General features: G+C 40.0%; 1 protein-coding gene across 2 annotated transcripts in view; it reads right to left on the bottom strand.

The window, feature by feature from the left end:
- The window catches only part of GNPAT (glyceronephosphate O-acyltransferase), a 61,263-nt gene that overhangs the window by 19,598 nt on the left and 21,569 nt on the right, over positions 1 to 20,096 (bottom strand). The window contains exons 9-12 of one of the 2 annotated variants that reach the window (XM_063443362.1): positions 15,646 to 15,869; positions 8,043 to 8,288; positions 7,116 to 7,195; positions 6,249 to 6,389 (exon numbers count right to left, since the gene is read on the bottom strand). In XM_063443362.1, coding sequence (XP_063299432.1) covers positions 6,249 to 6,389; positions 7,116 to 7,195; positions 8,043 to 8,288; positions 15,646 to 15,869 — 691 coding nt within the window. The remainder of the gene's footprint in view (positions 1 to 6,248; positions 6,390 to 7,115; positions 7,196 to 8,042; positions 8,289 to 15,645; positions 15,870 to 20,096) is intronic. The other variant, XM_063443363.1, reaches the window with a different exon arrangement.

The raw sequence follows: 20,096 nt of genomic DNA on the forward strand, positions 1-20,096 counted from the left end.
CCTCAGCTGTGTGTTGTTTCAGCATTATGGTGTTATGTGGAAGTAACCTCTCCATTGCGATACTCTGCCTCCGGGCAACTACTGGTGTCTTACGTTAGACCCCATAATCCTGTGTCGGTTACTACGCTCGCCAGATGCATCTACTGGGTATTGTCTATAGCGGGTGTGGATGTCTCATTCAGAGCGCATTCTGTTTGAGCTGTGGCTGCTTCGTTGGCTTTCTTAGCTGGGGCGTCGCTGTCAGATATCTTGCGAGCAGCGGACTGGTCTAGAGTGACCACGTTTCGGACTTTCTATTTCCGTCCGGGATCTAATGCAGCTTTTTCTCTCCTTTCTCTGCGTTGAAAGTGTAAAATATGAAGCTTCCCGTCATGTTGTAAAATTGAAGATTATGCTAGTTTTAGTGTACTAATAATCTTAATTTTTGCAATGACAGGAGGAGAGTATTTTCCTACCCATGTTACCTTCCCTTTGATTATGGGACAACGTGTTTTTTTGCCCTCTGGTTTAATAAAATAAAGTTACGGAATATAGGATAATAAGAAACCATGTAAACTAGGACAGGAGAAAAAGATTTATGAATAAGCCAGAAGGAAAAAAAAAAAAAAAAAACACATGTTGTCCCATAATCAAGGGGAAGGTAACATGGGTAGGAAAATACTCGCCACCTGTCATTACTAAAATTTTGATTATTAGTACACTAAAGCTAGCATAATCTTCAATTATCATTTTTTTTTCTTAATCTGGAGAAGGTCTGCATATGAACTCTTCTATTAGATTATCAATAACATGATTCAAAAAATATCTGTGCTTCAGAACTAGGCATTCAATTGCCAAGCTGTCACATACATTGCCTCCAGTTTTCTAGTGCATTTGCACTGTGATGTGCTTAATTTATAGTTCTGGCTGTGTCAGATTATAACAGTGATACTCTTGCTCCTAACCTTAGCTTGTAGTGACTTTTCTGAAATATTTGATCAAATTCTGATCCTCAGTTTCCTTATACATCCAAGTGTATCCCCTACTAACTGCCTACAGTCCAATCAGACATTTTTCCTGGTTCATCTTCTCCAAAACACCACTGATGCTTCTTTGGCTTTGGTTATACATTACATAACATTCCAGCCTTACAATGCAAGCTGTGAATTTGGTATGTACATTTAGACACTAGAACTACTCCAGTAGATCCTGTATAAGTTGTTTCAGTATTTGTCCAAGTCACAAAAGACCCACTAATGTATGCTGATGAAAACCAATATTAGAATTTCATCACAAGGAATGAAACCTGCTAAAGTATGTGGGATACTTATTTGAACATAGACTAGTTCAGATATGGATTTTCAGACTCACTGGAAGATTTAAAAGTTGTTAATCCAGAATTCTGAATGGGTGGATGGATGCTGGATTGACGCATTAGTGAAAGGGCAAAGAAATTTAGAATTTTTTTTTAATTGTTCTTTTTTAAATGCTAGTGCTTTAAAATGAAATCAAAGATTCTCAAGTAAACGTCACCATAGTTCACCAGATTTCTACATGCAAAAAAAAAAAAAAAGTGGCAGAACCTGGCATTGCATTGCCTTCGTGGAAGACTCTCGAAATCTACAGTAGACCTTTTCAAATAGGTAATTAGACCAATAGCAGTTCAACTTTAACTTTCACCATATGTGAAGATAGAAACTTGTTTTCCATGTATCCTAACTTGTTGGGACAGTTTTGATAAATTTGAAGTGGTTATTCCTGAAAAAACATGGAGTTTAGCTTTTTTTCTCTTCTGGGGATCAGGAAATCCATCCTGAAACAATAGAGTGTACGGTGACTGATGGAGAATGAATTATTTTACCTATGCAATGCTTAGTGAATATTCCCCTAGACATATAGAGCTAGAAATATATACAGTAACCTATGTATGTATTGCATATGGAGACGTGGATTTAATAACATTATTCTGTACCAACAGATATCTGGGCAAGCTTCCCTTAATGGCTCTTTTAGTGAGAAAAGGCGAGGAAATCGAGGTGAAGAATTAAAAAAGGCCCACATGTGTAATTAGTACATCTGGAGATACCTTGCCTAACTCTCACCTGCAGTACCAGAGAGAAGGGGACTTGTCATAGACACAGGTAAATAAAGGGTTAAAAAGCCTGTCTGTCTTAGTTAAGTCTTTCCACATCTGCAAGGGTTAAAAGCAAGAATTCTATCCCCTGTCTGCTATCGTGCAAGCACACATACTCCCTTTTTTCTCTCACAAGACCTTCGCATAGTTTAAAGACGTGCTAGACATGCGCAGTAGATTTCCTGTAATACGTAATGTTATATGAGAAATTATACTCTTTGCACTGAACGTCTAGGATTGGTTGATTTTGTTTAATATACAAGCTGTACCCACATTAAAAAAAGCATAATTTTTCTGGAACTTCATAATGACTGTTGTACATTAATTGTTCTCTGCAGTGAACATACATAAAGAGATTAAGGAAAGCAGGATGTGTTAACTGCATAAGTCCATGACAGCTTAAAGGTTTCTAGACCCTGTAGAATTTTGCGCCTAATCGTGACCTTGAGATTTATGGTCTCATAAAGAAAAATGTTTCCTTTAAAGACACTTTAAATCCTTTATGTTTCCTCTTTTAAACCTTGGTTTTCATTTCTCAAATGGGTGGCAAAAACATGGCAACTTCAAAGTAGGATAGGTTGAGTCTGATCTCCTGTAATGCGATAATTTCTAGTATGTCCTTCATCCAAAATAATTATATTACCGTATATTATTTTTTACCAATTTCTAGGATTGTACCACCCTCCTAGATTGTAAAATCATTTAAGCACTCATTTGAGTGCTAAGGAATCTGTTGGCACTATATAAATGCTAATAATAGTGATAATTTAAATCGGCAAGCGTCATAATATTAGCAGATTTATACATTTGTGCTTTGCTTTTTTGATTTTGATAAATGGTACACACACAGGGTTATTCACTAAAGTAAGATTTCAAGTTTTAGAACAAAATAGTCAAATCAGGGGTATAGCGGACTTGGAGGTGGGGGTGGCGGGGTTCCAAATCAGCTTTTTTGGAGACTCAAGGCAACAAAAGGTCACTTCCCTAATATTTTCTTCCGTGCTTCTAAGCAGGGAGTGAAGCAGAGATTGACAGTTTTTAACCCCTTAAGGACACATGACGTGTGTGACACGTCATGATTCCATTTTATTCCAGAGGTTTGGTCCTTAAGGGGTTAAACACTATCCACAAATATAGAAAATAAAAAAATCATGCCATATACTAAAATGTAGGGGATGATTTATACTATATATATATATATATATATATATATATTTCATTTTAATACTTGATGAAATTATTATTTTTATTAAAGGAACACTATAGTCACCAGAACAACTACAGCTTAATGTAGTTGTTCTGGTGAGTATAAATCAGTACATACGGGCTTTTTAAGGAAAACACTGCCTTTTCAGAGAAAAATTCTCCCTAGGGACACCAACAGTGGGCCACTCGAGGTGCTTCCTGGGGCAGTGCTGCTTGACTTTCAACGTGTCCACACTCTGCATGGAGAGGATTGGTCAGGGGGGTGTTTGGCTCCACCCCAGGCCCACTATCATACCTGAGGCTGCTACATGTCACTTACAGGCTCCGTGGGGGTGCTGCGCGGCAGCCACAAAGATCCTGGTCCCATGCCGCTCTTACTGACGTGAACGCCGTGCTCCTGGATTCCTCCAACTCTGAGGTCACGCAGCGTTTTCCTGAAGGAAGTGCATACACCACTGAACTATCTACGATGTTGTCAGATTTCCATGGCAATATCGCGCCATCTACAGGAGCCCTTTGGAATTACAGGACCCTGTAGTTGTTAGATTTTATACTTACCTTTTTGTTATGTCATATTTGTTGGACACCTAAGTCTAGCCTGCACAGGTCACACCCCTTTGTGTGTCCTGGTGCAGAGTGATGATGGTGACCAACAGTATTCTTCTTTGCCATATGCAAGTTCCCCTCTTTCTGGGAATCATTGTCCTATCATGGTTCATGTTAGCCTGAGACTGCATTATATTGTTAGTCTGTATTTCCAGTTGCTGACCCGATTTTGACTATTGTGACTCTCTGTATACAGGGAGTGCAGAATTATTAGGCAAGTTGTATTTTTGAGGATTAATTTTATTATTGAACAACAACCATGTTCTCAATGAACCCAAAAAACTCATTAATATCAAAGCTGAATATTTTTGGAAGTAGTTTTTAGTTTGTTTTTAGTTTTAGCTATTTTAGGGGGATATCTGTGTGTGCAGGGGACTATTACTGTGCATAATTATTAGGCAACTTAACAAAAAACAAATATATACCCATTTCAATTATTTATTTTTACCAGTGAAACCAATATAACATCTCAACATTCACAAATATACATTTCTGACATTCAAAAACATAACAAAAACAAATCAGTGACCAATATAGCCACCTTTCTTTGCAAGGACACTAAAAAGCCTGCCATCCATGGATTCTGTCAGTGTTTTGATCTGTTCACCATCAACATTGCGTGCAGAAGCAACCACAGCCTCCCAGACACTGTTCAGAGAGGTGTACTGTTTTCCCTCCTTGTAAATCTCACATTTGATGATGGACCACAGGTTTTCAATGGGGTTCAGATCAGGTGAACAAGGAGGCCATGTCATTAGATTTTCTTCTTTTATACCCTTTCTTGCCAGCCACGCTGTGGAGTACTTGGACGCGTGTGATGGAGCATTGTCCTGCATTAAAATCATGTTTTTCTTGAAGGATGCAGACTTCTTCCTGTACCACTGCTTGAAGAAGGTGTCTTCCAGAAACTGGCAGTAGGACTGGGAATTGAGCTTGACTCCATCCTCAACCCGAAAAGGCCCCACAAGCTCATCTTTGATGATACCAGCCCAAACCAGTACTCCACCTCCACCTTGCTGGCGTCTGAGTCGGACTGGAGCTCTCTGCCCTTTACCAATCCAGCCATCTGGCCCATCAAGACTCACTCTCATTTCATCAGTCCATAAAACCATAGAAAAATCAGTCTTGAGATATTTCTTGGCCCAGTCTTGACGTTTCAGCTTGTGTGTCTTGTTCAGTGGTGGTCGTCTTTCAGCCTTTCTTACCTTGGCCATGTCTCTGAGTATTGCACACCTTGTGCTTTTGGGCACTCCAGTGATGTTGCAGCTCTGAAATATGGCCAAACTGGTGGCAAGTGGCATCTTGGCAGCTGCACGCTTGACTTTTCTCAGTTCATGGGCAGTTATTTTGCGCCTTGGTTTTTCCCACACGCTTCTTGCGACCCTGTTGACTATTTTGAATGAAACGCTTGGTTGTTCGATGATCACGCTTCAGAAGCTTTGCAATTTTAAGAGTGCTGCATCCCTCTGCAAGATATCTCACTATTTTTGACTTTTCTGAGCCTGTCAAGTCCTTCTTTTGACCCATTTTGCCAAAGGAAAGGAAGTTGCCTAATAATTATGCACACCTGATATAGGGTGTTGATGTCATTAGACCACACCCCTTCTCATTACAGAGATGCACATCACCTAATATGCTTAATTGGTAGTAGGCTTTCGAGCCTATACAGCTTGGAGTAAGACAACATGCATAAAGAGGATGATGTGGTCAAAATACTCATTTGCCTAATAATTCTGCACGCCCTGTACTTTTAAACGTGGCTTGTTTTCTTGTTCTTGCGTACCTTTGTATCCCTTGAACTTGGCATTCTTTCTTCTTTCTTTCATGTTGTTACTACATTTTCTCGCCTTTTTAACCCCTTAAGGACCAAACTTCTGGAATAAAAGGGAATCATGACATGTCACACATGTCATGTGTCCTTAAGGGGTTAAGCACACGGTAAGCTTAGCCACTCTATGGTCCGGTATATGTAGCCTGTCTTTCATTCTATTTTGGCTATTATCCTTCTCTTTGACAATGTCCTTTTTCCACTTCTCATGTCCCAAACCCCTTTCAGAAGCAACTACTTTGCAAGATTGTAATCAGAATGAGAATTAAAACCTTGTTTTGGTCGTTGTGGGTAAGCATTTGGTTATTTCATCAGAGCACAAAACAAAGAAACAAACCAAAAACAAATTATAATTAGGGTGCCATGTAGGCGATGCAGAAATATAAAAGGATTATTACAGTGCTAATTATTAAAGGACAGATTTAATTAAACTTGAGCACTAGGCATTTAATAGATATACGTCAATAGACACATACATGAATTCCTTTGGCATACCTGGTATCCTTCAAGGAAGGGTTGGAACATTCTTGATAAAAACAATGCTCCATTAGCACCTTTCTCTGTAACTATGATCTCAAGAGGGGTTAGATGAATTATATCACACTTTGTCAACAGGAAGCAGCCTTCTTCAAAATCCTGCCAAGTAAAAATGTTTTTGGTCAAGTAGAACAAAAAAAAAAAAAATCTAACTACCACTACAGCTCAGTCAAGAAGTTATTTTAAAGAGAACCCATTTGCAAGTGGTTTGACAAAAAACAATGGTTTCCAGGCAGCCAGAGCCTATACCCAATACATGTTGTTGCATATATACTTATTTTTCTTAATAACGGAGTTTGTATTTTATTTGTGGACTGGCTTGGTTATTCGCTAAATTTGGAATGTTGTCCAGATCAGAAAAATTTCAGCTGAAATTGCAATTTTCATTTTTATTGACTGCAAAGTTGGTTACTTCAAACAGAGGAGACCAACTCATTCAGCAATATCTAGTGTCTGCTTCAAAAAAAATATCACATGTGTCTCCAATACAGAATAGAAGATTTTTGTATTTTTATCAAACATCAAATTTCAGCCAGGTACAGCCTGAGCAAATCCTGAAGAAGGCAACATTTCCAAAATAAAGTCAACCGCTTTTGCTCGCAGACCTACAAAGACAAGTTTTATTGGCCCACTGAAAGCCCAAGTATCCATAGGGCAAATTATTGAAATAATACACTACTATGATCACACAATTGCTCTGTTTTCCAATAGTTAAACACCTTTTTAGGTGTTGTGTTCCTGAATTGTAAATTTAATGGAAACTGACCCTAAACATGAATAACCAGATGATACTGCTGTACTTTTCACTTCATTGTGACCTATTACCTTCTCTTCAAAATCAGGAAAGAAAATGAACTCTTTGGTAAAAACACTTCTCAAGAACTTGAATGATTTGTAGATTTCCTCTGAAAAACAAGTGAGAGCTCATTAGCACATAACTCCTATAATAGACATTGATGGTAAACAACAAAAATAGAACTACTAATACAGGCTAGAACCCCATAGCGTTTAACATTCAAATCAATGCAGAGAATTCAGTATCACAGCCACTGGTGTGATAATTCTTGCACCATCATATGTGCAATAGTTGGCTTCTAGATTAACCTTTTTTCAAGTACAGAAATGCTTTATTCTGATTTGTAAACTCATCTCTTTAAGAGCTGTATTGCTGAATGATTATTTTGTAAACAAAAGATGTGGACAGGTTACAAACCATAACCTAACAGACTGATGTGGTCCCAAAAGAGTAAGAGAGATTCCCAGGCACTCAAAGTGTGAAAGCCGCAGGCAGATTTATTGAAACAAAAACAGACAGCAACGTTTCGACCCACCAAGAGGTCTTTTTCAAGGTCTTGGTGGGTTGAAACGTTGCGGTCTGTTTGTTTCAATAAATCTGCCTGCGGCTTTCACACTTTGAGTGCCTGGGAATCTCTCTTGCTGCCTTAATGTGTTGGGATTGCTGGTCCTGTTCCAGAGCACCTGTGGCCGCTGGGAGTGAGTGCGGTTCCTGTGATCAATTTTGCCAAAAGAGTAAGCAACTTATTTCTAAATAGAATCATAATTTTGTTTTGAATATGTTATTTTCCAGTGGCCCTGTGCAGACGAGTTAATATCAAAATACCAAGAAAATAATTGTATTATTGATGTCTTGTAATTATTGCTTGTAACTACAACAGCAAAGGCCCAAAAAAATATGGATTTTCTAAATACTACTTTCTTGAGAAAGGAAAAGATAAATATAGTGCGTAGTACCTTTCAATGAACTGTTCGAGAGCTTACAAGCCAAAACCACCAGAGCAGGACGTATGCAGACATTAACCATTTGATTCCTGTAAGACGCACACATGAGAACAGAGACTGCACTTTTGAATACAATCTCCTTGTCTAGATTACCAGTTTTTTCATAATCAACCAAAATCACCTGTCCTTCAACAATGTTTATAATGTTTGAATGGACTTCAAGGCTAGACCGAACTACTCTGTTGGAAGGTAGGTTATCTGTAAGACAAGTGAATAAGAATTTAAGTGGTTTGCACATGAATAGAGACAGGACCTATTAAACTATTTAGATCATAAGAGCAATTAAGTTACAGGGACAAGTCAGATGTAAAAAAAAAAAAAATTTTTAATAAAGTAAGAATGCTAATGTTAATAGTTTATTTTTCATCAATTAACAAAATGCAACATGACTGAACACAAGGAAAATCTAATTCAAATCAACATTTGGTGTGACAACGATTTGCCTTCAAAATAGCATCAATTCTTCTAAGTACACTTGCAGGCATATAGTCAGGGGCATAATTAAACAATTATAACAAACAGGTACTAACAATCACCCATTTAACCCCTTAACGCCGTTACATATATATATATATGTATATTGTATATATATATACACACACACATATACACAAACACACACAAATATTATATACATAATGTCAAACTAAGTGTTTTATATATACACATATATTAATATAAAAATACACTTACATTTAAATTACACACGTATATATAAATAACAACTATATATATTATAAAATAAATAAAATAAAAATAAATAATACAATGTAAAAATAATTTTTAAAAAATGATATATATATATCATTTTATTCTAACGGTATTTAGATATATTTATAGATAGATTTATATCAAAATACACTTAGAATGAAAAAAAAAAATATATATATATATATATATCTATCTATCTATGTACAAAATAAATAAAAATACAAAATATACATATGTCCATATACATAATTACATAAATAATTTCATAAATATACACGTAGAATTTCATAAATATACACGTAGAATTTCATAAATATACACGTAGAATTTCATAAATATACACGTAGACTTCAAATATATAAATATGTGTGTATATAAATATAAAATTACTTTATTATGTATAAAATATTACATAAATATGCACGTAGAGTTTAAGGGGCATGTCCCTCAAATTGCAATCAATAAAATTACTTAATTATGTATAAAATATTACATAAATATGCACGTAGAGTTTAAATTATATATATATATATATATATATATATATATATATATATATATATATATATATATATATATTTAAACTCTATATATTTAAACTCTACGTGCATATTTATGTAATATTTTATACATAATTAAGTAATTTTATTGATTGCAATTTGAGGGACATGCCCGACGATCCAGACCGAAAGTCCAGAGAATTTAATTTGCTAGCACTGTGTTTAATCCTGTAACTTTCAATTATACCCTAAAACCTGTACATGGGGGGGATACTGTTTTACTCTGGAGACTTCTCTTAACCCCTTAAGGACTGAGCCAAACGTACAAGTTGTGAACAAAACAAAACGTAAACAAAACCTGGCATTTGCGCTATATGTCTGTCCAACCGTAATTCACCTCTTTCATATTAAATGCACCCCCCCCCCCTTATTATATACAATTTTATTCAGGGGAAACAGGGCTTTCATTTAATATCAAATATTTAGCTGTGAAACATAATTTAATATGAAAAGAATGGGAGAAAATAAGAAATTGTTATTTTTTTAGTTCTACATGACATTTTAACTGTCAATGTCATAATACTGTTAGCTTTTACTGCAATAAAATACACATATTTGTATTCAGCAAAGTCTCACATTTAAAACAGTACCCCCTATGTACAGGTTTTATGGTGTTTTGGGAAGTTACAGGGTCAAATATAGCACGATACATTTGAAATTAAAATTCGCCAGATTGGTTACGTTGCCTTTGAGACTGTACAGTAGCCCAGGAATCAAATTTACACCCATAATGGCATACCATTTGCAATAGTAGACAACCCAAAGTATTACAAATGGGGTATGTCCAGTCTTTTTTACTAGCCATTTGGTCACAAACACTGGCCAAAGTTAGCGTTAGTATTTGTTTGTGTGTGAAAAATGCAAAAAAACGCCAATTTTGGCCAGTGTTTGTGACTAAGTGGCTACTAAAAAAGACTGGACATACCGCATTTGCAATACCTTGGGTTGTCTACTATTGCAAATGGTATGCCATCATAGGGGTAATTTTCATTCTTGGGCTACCATAGGGTCACAAAGGCAACGTAAGCAATCTGGCGGATTTTAATGTGAAAAAAATGAAACACAAGCCTTATATTTGACGCTGTAACTTTTGAAAACACCATAAAACCTGTACATGAGGGGTACTGTTGTACTCGGGAGACTTCGCTGAACACAAATATTTGTGTTTCAAAACAGTAAAAAGTATTGCAGCAATAACATTGTCCGTGTAAGTGCTGTTTGTGCGTGAAAAATGCAAAAACCGTCACTTTTACTGGCGATATCATCGTTGTAATACATTTTACTGTTTTGAAACACTAATATTTGTGTTCAGCGAAGTCTCCCGAGTAAAACAGTACCCCCCATGTACAGGTTTTATGGTGTCTTGGAAAGTTATAGGGTTAAATATAGTGCTAGCTAATTAAATTCCCTATACTTTTGGCATGGGTTGTCAGGCAGGTCCCGCTAATTGTAATTAATTAGGATACCTAATTATGTAAAAATATTACATAAATATATGTGTAGAATGAATATATATATATATATATATATATATATATATATATCACAATACAGTTAGAACGAAATAACACATCTATATATTTTGTAAACACATCTATATATTTTGTAATTATTTTTTTTTACGTATTTACATATTTTTTTTATATTATATATAAATATATATACACAACAATAATTATATATATATATATATATATATATATATATATATACACACACACACACACATTTTTTTTTTACACTTATTTAATTTATTTTAATTTGATTTCCAGCCAGCAGGGGGACATTACAGTTAGTCCCCCTGCTGGCATTGCTGCAGCCAGCTATCCCGGCCATGTGATTGTGAGGTCCTCGCAAGGACCTCACTCTCACATGGCCCAGTGGGGGGGCTGAAGAGGGCAGACGTGCCGCGGGGGGCTCCCTGGGAGTCCCCCAAACCGCGATCGCCGACCGGGGATCGCCGGCGACCGGGTAAGTAAAAAAAAAAAAAAACGGAGGGCGTACAATTACGCCTGCCGGCGTTTAGAGCCGCTTAAAAAAAGGACGTAATTGTACGCCCTCCGGTCCGTGAGAAGTTCTGCAAGCGTGAGTTGGCCGTACGGGTGAGGGTAGCGGATAGGAGAAGGTCATGGGCAGAGCCGAGAGACCAAGAAGAGGCATACCTGTGGAACAGTGAAGAGATTATAGGAGGGGCTCGAATTGGTCAGTGCTTTATAGTTGTGGATTAGTACCTTGAATTGACTCCTATAGGATACAGGAAGCCAATGTAAGGACTGACAGAAAGGAAAATCAGTCTAGCTGCAACATTCATTACAGACTGTAGCGGGACAATACAACTTCCGGGAAGACCTATTAGGAGAGTTACAATAATCCATGCGAGGTAAAGACAAAAGTCTTTCCAGAAGCTTTGAGGAAAAAGGGAGCAGGGAATTGAGACGATAGTTAGAAGGGGAGGACGGGTCAAGAGATGTTTTTATTAATTAAGATGGGTACTACAGTAGCATGTTTTAGGGCAGCAGGGACAACACCAGAAGAGAGAAAGCAGTTGAAAATGTGTGTTAAGGAAGGCACAAGACAAGAAGAGAGATCTGATAAGGGGAGACGGGACAGGATCAAGCAGGCAAGTGTTGCGGCGAGAGGAAAGGAGAAGCGCAGCCACCTCTTGTTCAGTAGCCTGGGAGGAAGCCTGAAGGGTAGGAAAGGCATGATCCATGTGTGGTTGAGAAAGAGAGGGGCAAGGCGGTGAGAATGCTTTCCTTGGCTGTATAATCTTGTCGGTAAAGTAGCATGCAAAGCTATCGGCTGTAAGGTTAGTTTGGGGGAGTGGCCACAGCAGGGCAAAGAAGGGAGTTAAAGGTATTAATAAGACGCCTGGGATTACCAGCAGCGTTCATAGAACGGAGCATCTCTACAGGTAGAGTGTTAATTTAGTGTGCCACAGTATTTAAATTCTATGCGTAGATGTATGTAATCTTTTTCACAATTATGTGATATTATTAATTACAATTTGAGGGACCTGCCTGACAACCCAGGCCGAAATTCCAGATAATTTAAATTTGCAAGCCCTATTAATATTTAACCCTGTAACTTTCCAAGACACCATAAAACCTGTACATGGGGGGTACTGTAGTACTCAGGAGAGATCACTGAACCCAAATATTAGTGTTTCAAAACCGTAAAATGTATCAAAACAATGATATAATCATCAAAAGCGCAGTTTTTGATTGAAAAATGCAAAAATCAAATATGAACGCTAACTTTGGCCGGCATTTGTGACTAAGTTGCTACTAAAAAAAGACTGTACATACCCCATTTTAAATACCCTGGGTTGTTTACTTTTTTTAAATGGTATGCCATGATGGGGGTAATTCTCATTCATGGTCTCATAATGCTGATCTCAGTGAAAAAGCTGTTTATTTGTGAAAATTGCAAAAATACAAAACTGAACAAGATTTTGGCCAGTATTTGTGTCTAAGTGGCTACTAAAAAAAAAAAAAAAGACTGGACATAGCACATTTTGAATACCCTGGGTTGTCTACTTTTTCAAATGCTATGTCATGATGGGGTTAAAATTTCATTCATGGGCTGCCATACGGTCTCAAAGGCAACATAGGCCCAGCAATTCAATCTGTCACATTTTAATGTGTAAAAGCTGTAAATGGGGAAAGCCCTATATGTTACCATGCAACTTTCCAACACCCCATAAACCTGTACATGGGAGGTACTGTTGTACTCGTGAGACATTGCTGAATTTTTTGATTTTTTTGGGGGGGGGGGGACGGGGGAGAAAGAACACTATAAGACAGTTCAGGGAGGGGGGGGGGGAAGAACAGTATGGGACAGGGGAGGGGAGGGGGAGAACATTATGGGACAGGGGATGGGTGGGAGAACATTATGTGACGGGGAGAAGAACACTATGGGACGGGGAGGGGGGGGAGAACACTATGGGACGGGAGAGGGGGGGAAGAACACTATGGGACGGGAGAGGGGGGGAAGAACACTATGGGACGGGAGAGGGGGGGAAGAACACTATGGGACGGGAGAGGGGGGGGAAGAACACTATGGGATAGGAGGGGGGGGAAGAACACTATGGGACGGGAGAGGGGGGGAAGAACACTATGGGATAGGAGGGGGGGGAAGAACACTATGGGACGGGAGAGGGGGGGAAGAACACTATGGGACAGGAGAGGGGGGAAGAACACTATGGGACAGGAGAGGGGGGAAGAACACTATGGGACAGGAGAGGGGGGAAGAACACTATGGGACGGGAGAGGGGGGGAAGAACACTATGGGACGGGAGAGGGGGGGAAGAACACTATGGGATAGGAGGGGGGGAAGAACACTATGGGACGGGAGAGGGGGGGAAGAACACTATGGGATAGGAGAGGGGGGAAGAACACTATGGGACAGGAGAGGGGGGAAGAACACTATGGGACAGGAGAGGGGGGAAGAACACTATGGGACAGGAGAGGGGGGAAGAACACTATGGGACAGGAGAGGGGGGAAGAACACTATCGGACAGGAGAGGGGGGAAGAACACTATCGGACAGGAGAGGGGGGAAGAACACTATGGGACAGGAGAGGGGGGGAGAACACTATCGGACAGGAGAGGGGGGGGAGAACACTATCGGACAGGGGAGGGGGGGGAGAACACTATCGGACAGGGGAGGGGGGGAAAACACTATCGGACAGGGGAGGGGGAGGAGAACACTATGGGACGGGGAGGGGGAGGAGAACACTATGGGACAGGGGAGGGGGAGGAGAACACTATGGGACAGGGGAGGGGGAGGAGAACACTATGGGACAGGGGAGGGGGAGGAGAACACTATGGGACAGGGGAGGGGGAGGAGAACACTATGGGACAGGGGAGGGGGAGGAGAACACTATGGGACAGGGGAGGGGGGGAGAACACTATGGGACAGGGGAGGGGGGGGAGAACACTATGGGACAGGGGAGGGGGGGAGAACACTATGGGACAGGGGAGGGGGGGAGAACACTATGGGACAGGGGAGGGGGGGAGAACACTATCGGGGAGGGAGGCAGAACACTATGGGACGGGGAGGGGGGAGAACACTATCGGATAGGGAAGGGGGAGGAGAACACTATGGGACAGGGGGGGAGAACAATATGGGACAGGGAAGGGGGTGGAAGAACACTATGGGACAGGGAAGGGGGGAGAAGAACAATATGGGACAGAGGAGGGGGGAGAAGAACAATATGGGACAGAGGAGGGGGGATAAGAACAATATGGGACAGAGGAGGGGGAGAAGAACAATGTGGGACAGAGGAGGGGGGAGAAGAACAATGTGGGACAGAGGAGGGGGGAGAAGAACAATGTGGGACAGAGGAGGGGGGAGAAGAACAATATGGGACAGAGGAGGGGGGAGAAGAACAATATGGGACAGAGGAAGGGGGAGAAGAACAATATGGGACAGAGGAGGGGGGGAGAAGAAGAACAATGTGGGACAGAGGAGGAGGGAGAAGCACAATGTGGGACAGAGGAGGGGGGAGAAGCACAATATGGGACAGAGGAGGGGGGAGAAGCACAATATGGGACAGGGGAGGGGGGAGAAGCACAATATGGGACAGGGGACAAGAACAATATGGGACAGGGGAGAAGAACAATATGGGACAGGGGAGAAGAACAATATGGGACAGAGGAGGGGGGAGAATAACAATATGGGGCAGGAGGGGAGAACAATATGGGACAGGAGAGGGGGAGAGAACAATATGGGACAGGAGAGGGGGAGAGAACAATATGGGACAGGAGAGGGGGAGAACACTATGGGACAGGGGAGGGGGGAGAACACTATGGGATAGGGGAGGGGGGGGAAAACACTATGGGATAGGGGAGGGTGGGGAGAACACTATGGGACAGGGGAGGATGGGGAGAACCCTATGGGACAGGGTAGGGTGGGGAGAACCCTATGGGACAGGGGAGGGGAGAAAAGAACAATATGGAACTGGAGAGGAGGGGGGAAAGAACACTAAAAAAGAGGGAAGGGGAGAGGAACACTAGAGGGGGGAGAGAGGAACATTAAGCAGGGGGGTACCACTAAAAGAGAAGGGACGTTTTTCCTTTTAGATTAAATTCATTAAAAAGTCTAATATAAAAAAAATGGGGGGGGGTCATAATCAGTTTCGGTTTTTGGCCAAGGGCATCCTGAATTTTCGGTTTCGGCCCAGAATTTTCATTTCGGTGCACCCCTAGTACCAACAATATTAATTTCCACATGCGGGATTTAAATACAATAAAATAATTATATAAAATAGAATTTACTTACCAGGCCAATCTAGACATCCTCCAAAGGACTCTGTTAAATCTTTAAGCCAAAGGGTCTTTTCAACTAAAACATCATAATTAATGACTGGCAGATTTTGTAGCAAAATAGTTGCTATTAAAACCCCAGGGCTCAGAACCATGTTGGCTATTTGATGCAGTTCTACGTGATGGGCAATGTCCCTGACGAATGTAAGCATAGCCTCAGATGGACGCTGGGAAAGATGTCTGCAATTAAACAGTGATCAAATGAGAGTAATATTGTTAAATATAGGCAAATGTAAATTAGGTTTCCATGGCACAGTTTACATCTTATAAAATGAAAATAAAAAGTTTGCATAAGATGGGTAGATTCTACTCTGATATTTACAAAGAAAGCCTAAGTATGTCTACCAATATTAAATTACTGCAGACGAGCAAATGTTTCAAACAGAATACATACATAGGTTTTCTCACCTGCAAGTTAACATACAGTGAGGGGAAAAAAGTATTTGATCTTCTGCTGATTTTGAACGTTTGCCCACTGACAAAGAAATGATCCATCTATAATTTTAATGGTAGGTTTACTTTAACAGAGAGAGAGACAGAATAACAAAAAAAAAAAAAATCCAGAAAAACGTATGTCACAAAAGTTATAAATAGATTTGCATGTCAATGAGTGAAATAAGTATTTGACCCCTTCGACTTAGTACTTGGTGGCAAAACCCATGTTGGCAATCACAGAGGACGTTTTTTGTAGTTGGCCACCAGGTTTCCACAAATGTCCCACTCCTCTTTGCAGATCCTCTCCAAGTCATTAAGGTTTCAAGGCTGACGTTTGGCAACTCGAACCTTCAGCTCCCTCCACAGATTTTCTATGGGGTTATGGTCTGGAGATTGGCTAGGCCACTCCAGGACCTTAATGTTCTTCTTCTTGAGCCACTAATTTGTTGCCTTGGCTGTGTGTTTAGGGTCATTTTCATGCTGGAATACCCATGCACGACCCATTTTCAATGCCCTGGTTGAGTGAAGGAGGTTCTCACCAAAGATTTGACGGTACATGGCTCCGTCCATCGTCCCTTTGATGCGGTGCAGTTGTCCTGTCCCCTTAGCAGAAAAACACCCCCAAAGCATAATGTTTCCACCTTCATGTTTGACGGTGGGGATGGTGTTCTTGGGGTCAAAGGCAGCATTCCTCCTTCTCCAAACACAGCGAGTTGAGTTGATGCCAAAGAGCTTGATTTTGGTCTCATCTGACCACAACACTTTCACCCAGTCCTAATCTGAATTTTTCAGATGTTCATTGGCAAACTTCAGACGGGCCTGTACATGTGCTTTCTTGAGCAGGGGGACCTTGCGGGCACTGCAGGATTTCAGTCCTTCATATGTACTGTGTTACCAATTGTTTTCTTGTTGTCTATGGTCCCAGATGCCTTGAGATCATTAACAAGATCCTCCCATGTAGTTCTGCACTGATTCCTCACCGTTTTCATGATCATTGAAACTCCACAAGGTGAGATCTTGCATGGAGCACCAGACCGAGGGAGACTGACAGTTATTTTGGGTTTCTTCCATTTGCGAATAAATCGCACCAACTGTTGTCACCTTCTCACCAATGGTGGAGTCATGTTTTGGGCTGGAACCATGGAAAGAGAGCTGGTCGGCCCCTTTAGGGTCCCCGAAGGTGTAAAGATGACCTCTGCAAAGTATGTGGAGTTTCTGACTGACCACTTTCTTCCCTGGTACAGAAGGAAGAACTATGCTTTCCGTAATAAAATCATCTTCATGCATGACAATGCACCATCTCATGCTGCAAAGAATACCTCTGCAGCAATGGCTGCTATGGGGATAAAAGGAGAGAAAGTCATGGTGTGGCCTCCATCCTCCCCTGACCTCAATCCTATTGAGAACCTTTGGAGCATCCTCAAGCAAAAGATCTATGAGAGTGGGAGGCAGTTTACATCCAAACAGCAGCTCTGGGAGGCTATTCTGACATCTTGCAAACAAATTCAAGCAGAAACTGTCCAAAAACTCACAAGTTCAATGGATGCAAGACTTGTGAAGCTGCTATCAAATAAAGGGTCCTATGTTAAAATGTAACGTGACCTGTTAAAATGTTTAAAAAGTTCGATTGAAATAGCTTTTGATTTCAGTAAATATGCTGCAAATTCTTTACAACCTACAGTGTCATGAAACTTATTGTGCGTAATAATTTGGAACAGTGCATTGTAAGTTTATGTTTTAAAAAAATACTGTTATCATTAGGAGGTTTGTTCAATAAAATTTTAATTGTATTCTTAATAGTTGATAACATGAGAATTATGCTGACTGTTATTTACATCAATTATTTAGGTAAATGAGAAAAAATATAATTTGCATAATAATTTGGAATAAGGTGTATAACTTTTTTGACATGCGTTTTTATGGAATTTTTTTATTATTCTGTCTCTCACTGTTAAAATACACCTGTCATTAAAATTATAGACTGATCAGTTCTTTGTAAGTGGACAAATGTTCAAAATCAGCAAGGGATCAAATACTTTTTTCCTTCACTGTATATAATCAGTTAACCCTCCTGTAACTATATAAGAAGGTTTGTGTTAATAATTGAGGGTTATACTGGAGATGGTCATTAAAAAGCACTATATGGTATCCTGCTTTATTGAGTTTGATTCATTACCACATAATTATCATTATTATTATTATTATACTATATAAAGCATCCCATAGAGCTGTTGAATAGGTGGATTAAGACATGTATTTGCAACAAGTTATGCTGGACGCACAGGAACAGAAGGTGTTGGGCCCTGCTCAAACAAGTTTACCCCACTCCTTCTAGAAAGTAAAGTGGCACAGTATGTAAAGGTAGGATGTATATAATGTATGGGGGGGGGGAGGGGGAGAAGAGGGAGTTAATAGGTAACAATGAAGGATGCGTTTTTTTTGATGACACAGTTGCATAATCAACCACTGCACAACAATATTGTCCTATACCATATATACCAATGTTATCATCTTACATATTCAGGGCTTGAAATTTCCAGTTGCCTCTAGCCATTGCAGAGTGAAAATGTAGCCCTAGCGAGTAGAAATTTGTGATGGATTCTCCAGGTCTGTGGTGGCAAGTAACAAAAATGCAGGTTTACATTTTACAAGGATACCTAAAATTACCTATCTCAGCAAAAAAATATGAGTATGCAGTTCCACCATATGGCTATACCGTGTTAGGCCAACGTCTACGCCACAGTACCCGGATATCGGTGGTGCATACACTAATTTAAACTTAGGAGACAAATTAAATATTTCTTGTGCTAAATCAAGTGCATTTAATTAATTTGTTAATATTGGGGCACTGTGGCACAGTGGCGGGCTTAACATAATATGGCAATATGCTAGAACTGATTCCCCATAGTTGTTTTCTGAGATAGGTGATTTTAAGTAGCCTGTAATTTTGTGTGTGCGCTGCAAGTTGCGATGTTGCTCAATCGGATTAAGATCTGGGAAATTTGGAGGCCAAGGCAACACCTTAAACTCTTTGTCATGTTTCACAAACCATTCCTGAATGATTTTTGCAGTGTGGCAGGTGCTTTACCCTGTCAAAAGAGGCTACTGCCTTTAGGAAACACCATGCCATCAAGCAATGTACATTATCTGCAACAATTTTTAGGTAGGTGGTATGTGTCAAAGTAACATCCACATGCCAGTAACCAAAGTTTCCCAGCAGAACATCGACAAGTGCATAACAATGCCTCTGTATGCCTGACTTCCTCCCATAATGCATCCTGCTCCCATGTAAACAACATACCTGGCCATTCACCTAATCTGAAAGAAAATGTGATTCATCAGACGAGGCAACCTACTTCCATTCCTCCATGGTAAAGTTCTGATGCTCATTTTAGAAGTTTGAGCTACAGTAGCTCTTCTTTGTGATCGGACCAGACGAGCTAGTCTTCATTCCCCAAGTTCATCAATGAGCCTTGGGCTCCCATGAGGTTTGTTCACACAAAACAAGACCCATTTTGGAGATGCTCTGACTCAGTCAGCTAGCCATCACTTTTTGGCCCTTGTCAACGTCACTAAGATCTTTAAACTTGCCAATTTTTTCCTGCTTTCAACACATAAAATTCAAAAACTAACTCACAGGTACCATTGTAATGATATAATAGATGTTATTCACTTCACCTGTCAGTGATCTTAATATAGTGGCTAATCAGTATAGTGTGGGACCAGGCAGGGAACTTTGTAAGTGAAAAGGCTTTACTGCAGATAATACAATTGTGTGAAAATTCATCTATTGTAATCTATTCCAACAAGAAAGAGAAAGGTGACAAGACAGGAAAACCAAGCTTCCACATATGGCATGGTTTGTGCCTCTAGTCTCTAATACAATGTAGTGGTATCACACACAGTCATTTCTGCATTACTTCGGGTTAGCGGTCTTTAAAATCTACAAGCACTCTTAACAAGTGCTGGTCA

This window comes from Pelobates fuscus, chromosome 2, assembly GCF_036172605.1.
Source record: "Pelobates fuscus isolate aPelFus1 chromosome 2, aPelFus1.pri, whole genome shotgun sequence".
NCBI classification, from domain to species: domain Eukaryota; kingdom Metazoa; phylum Chordata; class Amphibia; order Anura; family Pelobatidae; genus Pelobates; species Pelobates fuscus.